At 46.7% G+C, this 14,103-nt stretch overlaps 1 protein-coding gene across 4 annotated transcripts; it reads right to left on the bottom strand.

The window, feature by feature from the left end:
* Positions 1-32: 32 nt before the first annotated feature.
* On the bottom strand, positions 33-13,439 carry pkig (protein kinase (cAMP-dependent, catalytic) inhibitor gamma). Of its 4 annotated transcripts, none has more exons than XM_076167136.1 (3): positions 13,308-13,439; positions 1,179-1,360; positions 33-708 (listed from the first exon to the last, which is right to left on the bottom strand). In XM_076167136.1, exons 2-3 carry the CDS (start codon positions 1,330-1,332, stop codon positions 626-628), a joined length of 237 nt encoding a protein of 78 aa, XP_076023251.1. In that variant the 5' UTR covers positions 1,333-1,360; positions 13,308-13,439; the 3' UTR covers positions 33-625. The 4 variants fall into 4 exon arrangements, with proteins under 4 accessions (XP_076023251.1, XP_076023254.1, XP_076023253.1 ...); XM_076167139.1 differs by having other exon boundaries at positions 33-705; XM_076167138.1 differs by lacking the exon at positions 13,308-13,439 and adding an exon at positions 7,659-7,827.
* Between the last annotated feature and the right edge of the window lie 664 nt (positions 13,440-14,103).

The following is a 14,103-nucleotide window of genomic DNA, read 5'->3' as shown; positions in this document are numbered from 1 at the left end:
GGTCGGTCACCAACAACTGAAACAAATGCTACTCTAGGTTCATAAGTATTTTATTACAGAAAGAAAAATGCTATCACAAAGTTATCACTGGACGTTTAGCAATAAATATGAACTCCGTACAGGACGTTATAATGGCAACTATATCGGTTACTTAAAAAGAAAAGACTTGACGCTGAAATTGAACAAGTGGGTCACAAACGCACACACACGTAGAAAGAAAATGACAGATGATTATGAGTATGCAGGTAACGCCCTCCATGAAGGAGTTCCATTTTAGGCTGGAACAATGTTTTGATTGTTGTTATGAGTTGTTCAGCTCAGTCAGTGTCCACAGTCAGAAGTTTCTGTGCTTTCTCGTCGCGTCAGGACTATGAAACACTACCAAAATATAAAGAGCAAAAGAGCTGCATCTCCACCATCTGTTCTATTCTCTTCCGTCCTCCATGTTACCGTTTTATCCAATAAAAAGGCGTGCATTTGGCTCGGCAAAGCTCCAAATACAGGCCGGCAGTGAGCAAAGGGTTTCCCCGTGTCCTCATGTCCAACAAATGGTGTTGCTCCGCTCTCACATCCTCACTTGTTTTCACTCCATGGCTCTTTCCCCTCCTCGTCTCTGTGGCGGAGTTTAAGATGGGCCTCCACCTCCCTGGGCGTCTTGGCTGGTGGCGCCTTCGGCCTCGGGGGCTGGGGAGGCTCCTGGGTCTCCTTCTGGGAGGACAACACAGGGAACACATGCACTAAAATGAGTGTACATAATCAAGTTCAGAGTGGTTTCAGTACAGCAGGGACAAATTCATTTCAGACTCCAGGCTTGGAAAAAAACAATAAGGTCCTCTGGCAACATTTTATCAGTATAATGAGATTATGTACAAATCTTAGGCTTCCCAACAGAGCAGCATTAGAGCAGTCACATGGGCTATCAGATCATGGGAAACTTGCCTTTGACTGGAAAGGAAGTCAGTGACAATGATGTAACACAATGGACAGAGTGGGAAAACTGCACAATAGTCCGAGTTAACACCGAGTGTAGAGGAAGCAAAGACCATCTATCTGTGAGATTGCGCTGCCGTTCCGACAAACAAACATCGTGTAGCCAAACCACGTGTCTGTATTTTGATATTGTGGCAGTTTATGTTTCACTGTAGTACACAAACTCTGTTGGATGTGGGTTTGCTGACCTGCAGCCTTGAGGTCCATCTCTGCCAGGTCTTTGGTGAGTTCACTGGTGCTGGCCCCTGCTGCTTCCTTCCCTTCAATGTCAGGCACTGCGTTCCTGCGGCCTGTGCGATCACAGTTGATGAAGTCCGAATACGACGTCCCCACGTCCATCATCTGTCCATGACCAGCGCTCTCATTACACCTACCAAAGGGAAGGGGGGGGAGATGGAGGAAGGAGGATGGAGGCGTTAGAAAGAAGCGAGCAAAGCACCTTGCCGTCCTGCGATGGCCTGGAGGAGGATGCATCACTGTGTGCTCTGCATATTTAGAGAGGCAGAATCCGAATGACATTGGATGAAGAGGATTGAAAACACTCAGTGGTGAGCTACTGAAGAGGCAGCGGAGGATGACCAAACCAAAGAGAGAGACAGAGAGACAGAGAGAGAGAAAGAGAGAAAAGAGAAAGGGAGAGACAGAGGCAGAGAGACAGAGAGAGCCACAGAGGCAGAGAGAGAGGAGAGCAAGAGAGAGAGAGAGAGAGAAAGACACACACCCACAGACAGAGAGAGAGGGCGAGAGAGACAGACACAGACACAAACAGAGAGAGAGACAGAGAGGGAGTGGGTATGGAAGAGGCACTTGAGAAGCACTTCCACAACCCTGAGGCTGACGGCAGAGAGCAAATTACTAAAAAAAACAAGGAAGAGGCTGTTAATAATTGCCATTTCTATTTTATGCATAGCAATTAATGCCACTACCTGACATCGGTGCTAATTGGTCGGCCTAATTACAATAAGAAAAACAAAAAGGCTGCTAGAGATCCCTCTGGGCTCACACTCACACACTCCAGCCGTTGACAAATTGTGTCTGTCTGAAAAGGAAGTCGCACAGCAAGGACTTAGGGGAGGAAAACAAAGGGAAAAGAAGAGGCTGGAAAAAGCCCGGATCAATATAGGAAACCAGAGTAAAGGGGCCTCAGACCCCTCAAAGGACGAGCGGAGGCCGGGCCTGAAACGGCTCCAGCAAATAAAGCAAATCGAGCTCCCATTAGCGATTCAGTCCTCTTCTGCTTCCTGTTCTCAGTCCATATTTAAGTAGGTCATGGATCCTGCCAACCACTATAACACTATGCAGCTGGCAATTCCTCCGAGACAAAAGAGAGGACAAAAAAAAATGAGGTTGGTCGAAGAGAAGAGAAGAAGAGAAGAGAAGAGAAGAAGAGAAGAGAAGAGGCCTTTGGTGCAAATAGATCCGGAGCTGCTGCAAACAGAAATGTCACAACTGCACCCAGGTCCCTGCAGATCTGCCCACAGTGCTGCACACGCACGCACACACACACACCTCATTGACGGGTTCAGTATGTACAGAAAAAGAGACTAAGTGAAGTCAAACACTCCCAATAACGAAGCCTGAATCCTTTCAACTCAACTATGACTCGGCACTAAACACAGAGGAAGGGCAAGAAGTTTCTCTCGCATTCTTATGGTTTCACTCAAAAGCTCACACTGTTGTCCATCTGTCTGATAGGAGTACGTGAGCCGCGTGGCAAATAGGAAGTGCCCGGGGTCATTCCCACAGCGGTCACAGTGCACACAAACGTAGGAGCGCGGTGAAGCTCTACGCCGGGTTAACGCTGCTCTTTAAGCGCCCTGGGGAAATGTCACGCCGCCCCGTGCTGCCAACCTAAAAACAAGAGCTCCTCTGTGTTCCCGCCTGACGTGTGGTGGCGTGATGCTCGGTTAGGTCACCTAGATCGAGATCACCGCTCTTCATCATAACTGTCAGCGAGCCAAATCGCCGTGGGAGCGTTTTATAATTACACCTACGACCTTTTCCCTCGCCTAAAGTTCAGACAAATGAGACTTCCATCGACTGCCAACCTGTATATTCTATCCACACAGAGAGATTTCACTGGAGGATTGGACACAAACATCACATTACACTCTGTCTACTCAGAGCACTCGGTGTGCTGTTGTGGTTTACTTTCTCTACTCCACTGGCCCAGTTGTTACGTGGCTTAAGGGAGGCCCGGCTAATTGCCATTTGTTTGCTTAATCAGTCAGCTTGCCTGTGCATGTGGATCAAACCCAACCATGAGATCATTAGCGGGTTTCCATGGAGGGACGATGGTGATGATGATGACGGTGCAGTGCCTTCTGCTCTCGGGCCGTGTGTTTACATCACCGCTCCCCTGCTTGTCTACGCGCCTGTCTGGTCTCAGCTGTGAGAGGAGGCCAGTTTAATGGCGTGGCGGTTTAAAATCACTTTATCCTGGAGTACGCACGGTGATCTGGGCGGTGACGGATTGTTTGTGCAGCTGCGGGCGGGATCAATCTGCAGCGTAGGTCGGCGTCATCGTTGTGTACCTGCTGACATTTGCGTGATGTAAATGAACATGCAAAGTGGACGAGAGCAGGCCGACTGCCGAGGACAACGGTGAACTTCAACAACACGTTTCTTATTTACTGTGCAGTTTAATGGCGCTTGACTGTATAAAACCGGTCTAACCTCACATTCCGCAAATTATCTTCAAATCGCTCCCAAACTGTCTGCCCTACATAGGAAAGGTGTGTGTCCAGTGTGTGTGTGTGTGTGTGTGTGTGTGTGTGGAAACTTGACACAGCTGCGACTGGAAACACAAGGAGAAGATAAATGTCACAGGTGTGTATTTTCACTCAAAAACAATAACAACTCAACCCTCAAAGGGAATTCCGTAGAGCTCTAGCTGTAAACTGAACTCAGATTCAGCTCGCTCTCTTTCTCTCCCTTTCCTGAGGTGCAACTCCAACTATGGATCCCTTACAATATGTGTCTGTGTGTGTTTGGGGTGGCTTCCTTTGAATCGGTGGGTTATTGCAAGCAAAAAGATCCCAATTGATATTCTGCTAATTCCTCTCCTCTATAGAAAGGAGCTGTATTCCTTTTATCTTCATTCACAAAAGGTACAAGAACTCTGATATTTCCTCACCGTGGCCACACTGGACGAGGTGACATGTAACCAGAGAGCTTTTGGCACAGCGATATTGGGCACAAAAGCTGCAGCGATCACAAAAGGGAACATGAGTCAGCACCGTCACTTACACAGGGGTCCATTAGGGAGGCGGCGCTCGCTACCATCCCGCCGGAGCCTTTTAAGCCAGATTTGTGTGTAATAAACTCATATTATCTGCAATAACCCTGGCAAAGACCGGCTTCTTTGCTGCTTCCACTGTCCATTAGGGGCCTGTCTAACCCGGCTAATTTCCACCGGCTCTAATCCAGGACGCCTGCTGGAACAACTTCAATTAAGCTTCCATGTCTGACAGACTACTCTTTTTAGTTCAAGTTATAAAGTCAAAGAAATCTTCTCCCTTTAAATGTTTTCCTTTTTAGAAAGCCGCTCTCGTGGTTAACCAAGGCCTCATCCCAATTACCAAACAATGAGCCGTGAAGGTGGCACGGAAAAGGATTCGTATCTTACCAAAGTCAATCAGAGTGGTTTCCTCCTCTGCAACAAGCAGGCCAGAGTCAAACTGCTCCGCACAAATGTCCATTAAACCCTCCGACGCACAGTGTTGCAGGGAAAGACAAGCCGGTGCAGCTCAGCGCCTCTCAGCCCGGTCTGGGCTCTGTCTATTCACATGATGTCATCAGCTGCCAGGCAGACAACAAGCCCACTTCAAACACAAGGGAGCTGTATTTCCTCATAGGGATCAGCATTGTTGTTCCCCTTTTGCTCTTCCTCTCATAAATAAATAAAGGCCCTGTCCATTGAGCGCTGGTGTAGGTTGTGCCCCGTATCCTTCCTCTTGTTATGGGACCCGGGCTGAGTGTGAAGACCTAATTTCCCTCGGTGAAGTGGATATTGCGACTTGCCAAGTGGCTAACTTGTTCTTGAGCAGTCAGCCGTTTATGCTGAGAAAAGTCTCCCTGCAGACACAAATCTTGGCCACTGAGGCGGTTTGGACAACACTAAGGCCCAAGTCACTCTCTCACACACACACACACACACACACCAGTCTGCATCCTCTCTGTCAGACATGCAGAAGTATCACTGATAACACTGGACACTCTGAGCAGCGATACAGAGATTAATCAGTGGCACTCTGATACAATTTCCATCCTAAATGAGACAGCTGAGCTCCGACTCGTGAAGGCGTTATGAATCAGGCGACAGGCGGGAGATAAGAAGCCCGACCGAAGCCATTAGCATCGGCTAATGTGGAAACGTCTCAACTTAACCAATGAATAAAACAAAAGCTCCGGGGCCGCTTCTTAAGAAGGTTGTCGTTAAAAATCAAAAATCAATCTTGCACTCACAGATGATGCTGTAGGAGCGGCTGACGAGCGGCTCGCCACTTCACAACTCGGAGTACTTCAGGGATCGATAACAAAGATTTGACTCTGATAAGGGAGGAAGCACATATTCATACATAAACATGAAGGGATTTGCTCCAAAAGAAACGGTTATCTACCCTTTTACTAGAGTCCCAAATGTTATAAATCCACTTTCAATGGTCCGAGGTGCATCTATAGGTGCTACAAGAACACAAGCAGGCTCACTTATCACTAATTAACTCTTTAAATCCAATCCTAACCTTGTGTACTTCTGCCTGTGATGTTGAATGTCGGCAATTAGGCGAGCGGTCAGCTGTCCAACCAATAACTCCTCCCACATCCTCTAAACTTAGCATCTGGCATCAGCTGCTGGGAGTCACGCTGAAGTCGCATTAGATGAGGGCAGAGCGCGTCGCAAAGAGCAAAAGGGATGTGGACTGTGTGAGTCACATGCCAGGTGATGAATGAGTGTTTAGCGGCCCAGCTGCCACAGTCTGACCATCCCTGTGAACCTGCAGGTGCACGTCTGCAAGAGTTTCCTTCCTCCCGAGTCTTTCGTTTGTAGATGGTTCAACGGTGACTCGTGCTTTCTATGGAGTAAGGGAACTATTGAATGACATCACCGAGTGAATCCACCCAAACGCTGTGACCGGCCACAGGAAGGCCTTTGTGGCTTCCACTTGCAGTGCCGTGAGAAAGTATTTGCCCCCTTCAGGATTTCTTCTATTTTTGCAATTTCCCACCCCACACTAACCGTCTCAGATCTTCAAAAGTAAACTGAACATATATAAGAGACGGACAGCACCAGTGAAGACAAAATGTAGTTTTTAAAAGATGATTTACTGACAAACGACACTGGCTGGCCCTGTGTCGGAGAGTAATTACCCCTTTAGTCACTCAGACAACCCAATTCAAATGATAATTGGATTCAATTAGGCCAGATACAGCCAGGCTTGATCAGCGACTCTAGACATCACTTAAACAGACCCTTTTCACCAATGTGCAGTGGGCTAAAAGGTCTCAACCAGCAGCACACTATGCCCTAATCATGACAGTTATTTCTAAATGGAGAAAATTAAGAACAGTGGCGAGTCTTCCCAGGAACCGACCAGAGTTCCTCTAAGAGTGCATCGGCAGAAGTCACAAAAGAACCCAGAGGACCAGCTGAGGATCTGCAGGCCTTGCTTGCCTCAGAGTAGGTCAGGGTTCATGATTGCACCATTAGAAAGAGACTGGGCAAAACTGGTAACCATGGGAGATCTGCGAGGCTCAAACTGCAACTAAACCGAGACATAAAGGCTCCTGTTCTGTGGATGCTTTTGGAAGACATGGGTCCTGTTCAATCTGACCTGCTAAGCCAACACAGCATTCCACAATAAGATCATCATACCTCCAGTGACCACAATCTACTGGACGAGAGCACATCCACCTCTGAATGGCTCCAAAGAAACAAAATGAAGGTTTTGAAGCTGAATTAAAGCAATTCTGCAAGGACGAGTGGGCCAAAATTCCTCTGCAAAGATGTGAAAGACTGATCTCCTTCTTTCTACTCCCTTATTTCCTTCAATAAATAAAAACTGTATTTGTTTTTTACTCAGGGCGCCTTCGTCTTATATTAAACATCGTTATTGAAGATCTGAATCAATTTAGTGTGACAAATGCGTAGAAGTAGAAGAAATGAGGAAAAGGGCAAAAACTTAAATCACTGCACTGTAAGTGGAAGTCACAAAGGGCTTCCTGTGGCCAGTCACATGAGTGTGATGTCATTTGGGTGGAATCAGTTGGTGATGTCATTTCATATTGCCTTTCCTTTCACAGCACACCCCCAAACATGAGCCAGAACAACTACTGCAGCTGAAAACATCACATTTACCATTTACACGCTCTCCTGAACACAACTTACAGCAGATCGACCACACAAATACTTACAAATGATTAAGTTTAGCTAATAAATCTCCTTCAGGTGTGCGATTGACAAAATTGAACAGGCAAACCACGTTGCTCTGCTCCAGATCACGTTCCCTGCTCTTAACACAGCTCACTTGGCAACAGCGGGGCCAATCAATAGCAGTTCTTGAGGCGTGAAAGCCAGTGCGGCATGATAATGCTGCGCCTTCTCGCCACACAGAGCCACGTCTCAGTGTCCGGATCAGATAGCGACGCTTAAGTAAAGGTTACGTTACCAGAGGTGTTCAGACGCACAACGGCGTGGACTGTGTGTGTCCTCGTGGCCGGAAAACTGCAAAGAAGTCGCAGCCGATCGATTCTTGACAGTCTGCGTCCAGTGTTAGAGACCAGACTGAGCTGCAGCGTTCCCTTCTTTGGGATATAGGGAATCCCCTGGTTTCTGTCTGTGTGTGTGTGTATATATGTTTATGTGTGGGTGGGTGGAAATGGAATGGGTGTGACTGAGCCTCACTAAACACCCATGAGTCACAGCTGAGTAAAGAGCAGGTGTTTCAGCTGCCGCCTAAAATGAATATGTGATAACAAGCAAGAAAAGATAGAATCACATTTCCATTTCCGTTTAATTTGAGTCCCAGCATCATCATCATCACCACCACCACAGGCTCAGACATGCAGCGAGAAACGGATTATTAAAAACTAAAACAAGTACAAGACACGAGTGTCCTTTGTCAAATGTCTCTGAAGAGGTTTCTTTGGTTTGTTTAAAAAGACTAAACTAATTTACGAGGGTGTAAAAGTGTTCTAGGGGCTCAGGTTCTGGGTTTAATTTGGCTTTAACTCTTTTAAAAAGGTCCGACGTCCAGAGTTGAAAATATTTATGAGAGCTGCGTGACTCTGCTGTGTCTGGAGAAGAGCTGAGGGGCCGGACGGAAACATAAAAAAGCAGCGTTTCAGACAGAACGTTATGTGATCAATGTTTGTTTTACGTCTGCCCCCTGGGAAGTGGCTTTAGTTTAGTCTGAAAATGTTATACTTCCATTTTCTACTCTTTTTCTTTGACAAAAGGTTAAGTAGATTATGAATTAACTATTGCAATGGAAATAAATCACAGGAAAAAGAAGAAAATGGATCCAGAGAGGCTTTAAACGTACAGAGGTGCCACATTCAGACTGTGTAATGATGGAGAAGCCAAAGAGAAACTAGTTCTTCATGCATCATCGTCACATTAATGACACCTACACTTACTGCCATCCTTAACCGGCCTGACGCCTGCGTCGATAACTCAGAGATAACTGGTGCACCGCTGTGCCAGCCGCTGATTTCCCTTCCTCGCTCTATCCATTCTAATTCTACTCGAGGTTGGCCGCTTCTATTTCTGTCGACACATTTAACAACACGAGCCCATAGCGGGAAGCAGGTGGTTTGTTTGCCTGTGTTGTTTATGCCCCATCTTTTCCCAGGCTCTCTGCAAACACACACAGACACACACATACTAGAGGCAGAGCCGGACCCTTGGGTTGACATGGAGGAGGAGGAGGAGGACGATGACGAAGGGAGGACATTGAGGAAATGAGAGGATGAGGGAAAGTGTGGAGAGAAAGAGGAGGGAGCGGAAAAGGAAGGGAAGGGGATGAGGGCGAGGAAAATGGGAGACGATGGGAGAGGAAAAGCTGCAGCAGAGATGCAATGAATGCCTGCTGCTTTGCCGACTGAATGAAGAAACATCCCACAGATTTCTCTCTACTTCAGAAATGAAAGAAATAGAACATAACCTTCTGATTGATGCCGTTACCGCGACACCACATCACCGATTTGTTACAGAGCCGCTGATTTCTTTACAGGCGTCTCTCTGCACCACCTGTTAGAGGGATCGTCTCCACACTCTAACCTGGACTGGGAGACTCTGGAAGCGGCTTTGCTGCGTCTTTGACGTTTGCTAAGCAACTCTTCACTCGATCTGCATCATCACACTTTTCTCCCACAGCATAGGGGGGATGTGGGCATCATGCGGGCGGCTTTGCTGAGTGGAATGGAAAAAACAAGACACAAACGGTAACCTCCCCGATAAGCAAACACAAAAAGAGCAGGAGGCAATCGTTGCACTTTTCCTGTAGATAATCACCTTTTTTTTGTGTGTGTGTGCGTGTGACACAAAACCCCACTGCGACACGGAAAAAATGTGCGATTCACTCAAATTTGCTGCTATGAAAAGCATCCGACCACACAGGAATGCACGCCAAACAGGCCATTAAACACCAACCATCCATTTGTCCTATTAAGCATAATTAAAACTCATTTGATTAATTGCTTTGTCCTCCAGCAACACAATGGGGGAGAGAGATTTACTTTTAATCTGGAACGGGCAAATACATTTTCATGACAGTCAATACATCCTCTAGTTCCCGATGGTGGCCTCCTATCCACACTGCTCCTTCTTCCGTCTGCCACCAACAGAAAAAAGGATTGAATACTTTAAAGCTAACTGAGCCTGAGAATTCCCAAGACGGAGCAAATGAAAGCACAAAGCGGATCACAAACCTTTCGATTCCCTGTCAAGCACGGGGTTTGATTTCGATCCCCCGCCAGCATTTCAACGTGTCAACAACACGTTTAATGATCTCAGCACTTCTATCACTTCACCTAGAATATGAAAATGGGCCACTCCAGCTCTTTATCATGTTTAACCTGCAGAGAGATTTGCATCAAATCATCCTTTATGGACCTGTTGAGAGGAATACTGTGCAGTCTATTGTATTTCCAAACCAGTTCACCTGGATGAGGATGCGTTTAAATGGATCAAAAACTCTATGCAAAATATGAAACGCCGTTTATTCCATACCTCAATCATATCTGTGAAATGTATGCTGAGGCTGTGGCTGAATCTAACTGAAGTGAGAGGGTGTAAAGTCATCAGCGCTGCATTTAATCATCTGCTTTAATACTGAAAAACTGATCTGTAGCCACATATTCATCACAGAGAGCCAGCAGGCGTTATGAACATAAGGTGATAGTCTGATGTCTGTAACCATTTAGGAAACTGAGCTTATTGTTTAAACGCAATCCGCTAAACAATAAGATAAGTTAAGAAGCTAACTACTCGACTTCTGTCTGTGATTCAGGCTGGATACAAGTTTGCACACTATTCATTAGATTCATGTACTTTCTTGAAAAGGACAAGCATTCCACTTATATATGGAAACGGCTGCTTCTTCCTGCCAGCTTGTCACAAGACCCTCAAGGCGACGGTGATGCCACTCACAGCCCGCTCATGGGGAAGTCGAGGAGCTAAAAACAGATGAGATTAAATACTCGAGGTACAGGACAAAGACTGGGCTTGGAAACTGAACTGAACCAAATCCATGCACGCAAAAAAACATGCCCACATTACCATCATGATTAGGCAGAGAGGAGCATTTAAAAATAGAGCCTGAACACTGTGCACACAACTGTTTTGGAGCCGTTATCTCAAACGCTAAGCAGGCGGCTGGTTGTGGTCATAATCTCAAAGGGAGAAGGGAAAGTTATTTTGATCCAAAAGCACGGGGTGTCCAATCCTTACTCTAGAAAAGCTGCAAATAACTATTATGAAATGTTCTCCAACTTAAAAAAAGGGGAAAGTGAACTCAATAACAAACCATTTCAAGAACTCGATTAACCACCAGCCAGACTGTCGGGGGAATAAAAAGAATGCAGTCCAAAAAGGGAAAATATGTCGACCACAACGGGGAAAAACAACTGACAAAAACAATCACACAGTAACCACCCTGGCCTCCGTGTGCACTTGATGCAGGCTCTCAGGCAGGGATAGAGGGGTCCAAATGTTCTCAGGGTAATCATGTTGTTGTTGGCCGCTCGCTGCAGGACAGATATGACTTCCATTTAGTGAAGGAGGTCCACAGTGCTGGTAAGAGCGGTGCTGGTGCTCGTGCAGCATTGCAGATAACCATAAATCTACACACGTAACTGGATCAGTTGTGATCTTGTCGCTTTCTGAATACAGCCAGTCTCACCGATTGGAAGACGCATAAAGCGGAGCGTTCAAGTGCATCGCCTCTGTGAGGAAGCCCTCGTGATATGAGCACATGTAATCATTTAACATTAAGTGGTCTGTGCCCTCTTCCCTGCCCCTTTTAAGATAGTAAATATGATTAAAGAGACACTGAGAGGGGGGGGGGACACACACGGGGGGGGACAGCTCTGGCAGAGCTCTGTCCCAAGGTCAGCAGGGGCGTGTGCGTCCCTCTGGTAGCAGTGGCTCTCTAACATGACTGCGCTCTGGGCCCTGGCTGCTCTCCATCACTCTGGGCCATTTTGAAGAATATAACAGGCCATGTTTGGTTAGCTGGCACAAAGAGGGACGGACGTGCAGGAGAGGGCTTTTTATTTAAAGACACAGGAGCGAGGATGGTGCTTCATCTGACATCAGGCTGGATCAAATACAGATTGGCCACCTCATTGCAGAGTGGGTTAGATCTGTGTGCAACTCTTACTTCAGTCATGTGTTCTAATATCATTCTGACCTAAGATTCTGTTGCCTAAACACATTTCCCTTCTTCTAACATATTATACAACAGTATGACCTAAACCTGGACTCTACCACGATCAGCACTAATAAACCCAGACTAAAAACTTCCCTCAGTGACTTGGCAGGCTGAACACACAGCACATCCATCCTGTTAGTTCTTTCTACTCGATCCTGTCAGGACTTGTCACAACCCATTCTTGTTTGTTGACACTATTCCGGACAAGGACAAGCCGCTGTTGTGTCATTTCACCTCATCATTTACAATTGTGGCTGCATTTTGACGTTTGGATGTCATGTCAGCTGTATGTGTGAGCTGGGAGAGAACACAGCTTTGGTTACAGTTAGTCACTCACACACACACTGCCAGTCGACACTGAATCAAAGCAGCACACTGAGGCAAGAAGCCAGTGTTTATTTTCACCAGCGTCTATGCCCAGTAAAGCTGGCATCGGACCAGGAACACTTGCAAAGAGGGGGTCCCAGACAGCTCTGCTCCTCACCAGCCTGCTGCTGAATCCCTGAGAGCCCAATACGGCACCGGACGTTCACAGCATCCAACTCCAAGTGACAGCACAGACATGTTAATGCATGAGAACCTGCTGTCACCAACATGTTATTATCTCAGCGTCAGGCAATAAATGACAGGGATTATTGGTGTGTGTGTGTGTGTGTGTGTGTGTGTGTGTGTGTGTGTGTGTGTGTGTGTGTGTGTGTGTGTGTGTGTGTGTGTGTGTGTGTGTGTGTGTGTGTGAGAGAGAGAATTGGATTGTTTGTCCATCATAATGAGGCCAGAAATTAAAGTTAAAGATTGATTTAAATACTGTCATTACCAGAAGAGTGAGGTAAATGGCCTAATATGGAATTAGTGTTTAAAATAGTGTTATCAGAGAGAAAGAGACACAGAGTGAGAGACAGAGAGGCAGAGAAAGGGAGAGAGAGAGAATGCAAAAGAAGAGTTGATGGGATGAGAGAATTCAACACCCATCCAACAGCTCTGTGTGTGTGGGAAGGACATGCATGCCAATGCAATGCGCACACACACAAATACACACACGCGCACACAAACACACACATACATATATACATACATAAACGAGGCGACGAAATAAACGTATGCATGACCGATTCGAAGCAGAAACGTGGACATGAACGAGTTTAGCGTTCAAATTGGTCGCAGAGTGAAGGAGCGAAGAAGAAGAAGAAGCCGCGCGGTCGGGCTCTGCGGTGTTCCATGTCTGTATTGTCTGTCTGCCTGGCAAAATGTCCAACTAAAAACCGTGCAGCGACCCTCGCTTCGTGACTATGCGGCTCTCTGCTGCATTGCAAACACAGCCCGCTGGTTTGAACGCGTTCAGACGACGCTTCCCCGCCGCACACGTCCACAAAAACCGTCACTAACCTTGATCCGGTCGCCTCCTGGTATCCACTTGTTACAATGGAGATAGAACACCATGGAGCAGCAGCTAAGTTTCCTGGCAACTTGGACAGAAACCGGCGCTGAAAGAGGTAACCGGAACTGGAGCAGGACCGGTGTGTGGAAATCTGTGCTGACAGTGTGTGTGTCAGCGTGTGTGAGAGCCTGGACGTCCTCAGCCTCGCAGCCGTCTGCACAGAGCGACAAAAGGTTGTGCCTTCAAACAGCTGTTTTCTAAAATGGAGTTAGCCGTGTGGGAGCCAATCAGAGCAGCCCAGTGGAGGCTCCCACTCCTCTGTGGGCAGGAGCCAACGCCACTACAGCACTCCAACATCAAAACGTGAAGAAACACAGCATTCTGGGATATGATTGAATAAATCATGCTCCAGAGCTGCTACATCAAACAGCAGGACTCCCTGCGTGATAAGGTTTCATCCCTGGGAACCCCAGATGTGTGTTTTATCATAATTGAACAGTCTTGGGGCATTGGTGACTTAATGGTACAGGATAATGACAGTAAACCTGCACATACGACTCATTACCCTCACCTTTTCATCTCCACGCTCTGAATTAACATCAGATAACAATGTTCCAAAGGGAAATGTGTGCATAAAAGCAGTTGAGTGGAAACTACAAAGCCCCATCAAACAGTGAAGACGTAGTTTAGGGCAGAGGTTCTCAAACTGTGGTACATGTGCCACTAATCATGCTTAAAGAGCCTCTTGGTCGAATGCCAGACGCCTTAGTGAAATACCAGTTTAATCATTCTGCTTTTATAAGG

Source organism: Genypterus blacodes, unplaced genomic scaffold (assembly GCF_046128005.1).
Source record: "Genypterus blacodes isolate CSIRO-AG114 ecotype Tasmania unplaced genomic scaffold, CSIRO-AGI_Gbla_v1 ptg000156l_1, whole genome shotgun sequence".
Lineage (NCBI taxonomy): Eukaryota > Metazoa > Chordata > Actinopteri > Ophidiiformes > Ophidiidae > Genypterus > Genypterus blacodes.
Note: the sequence above shows the minus strand (reverse complement) of the source record. Positions and strands in the feature narration are given on the sequence as shown.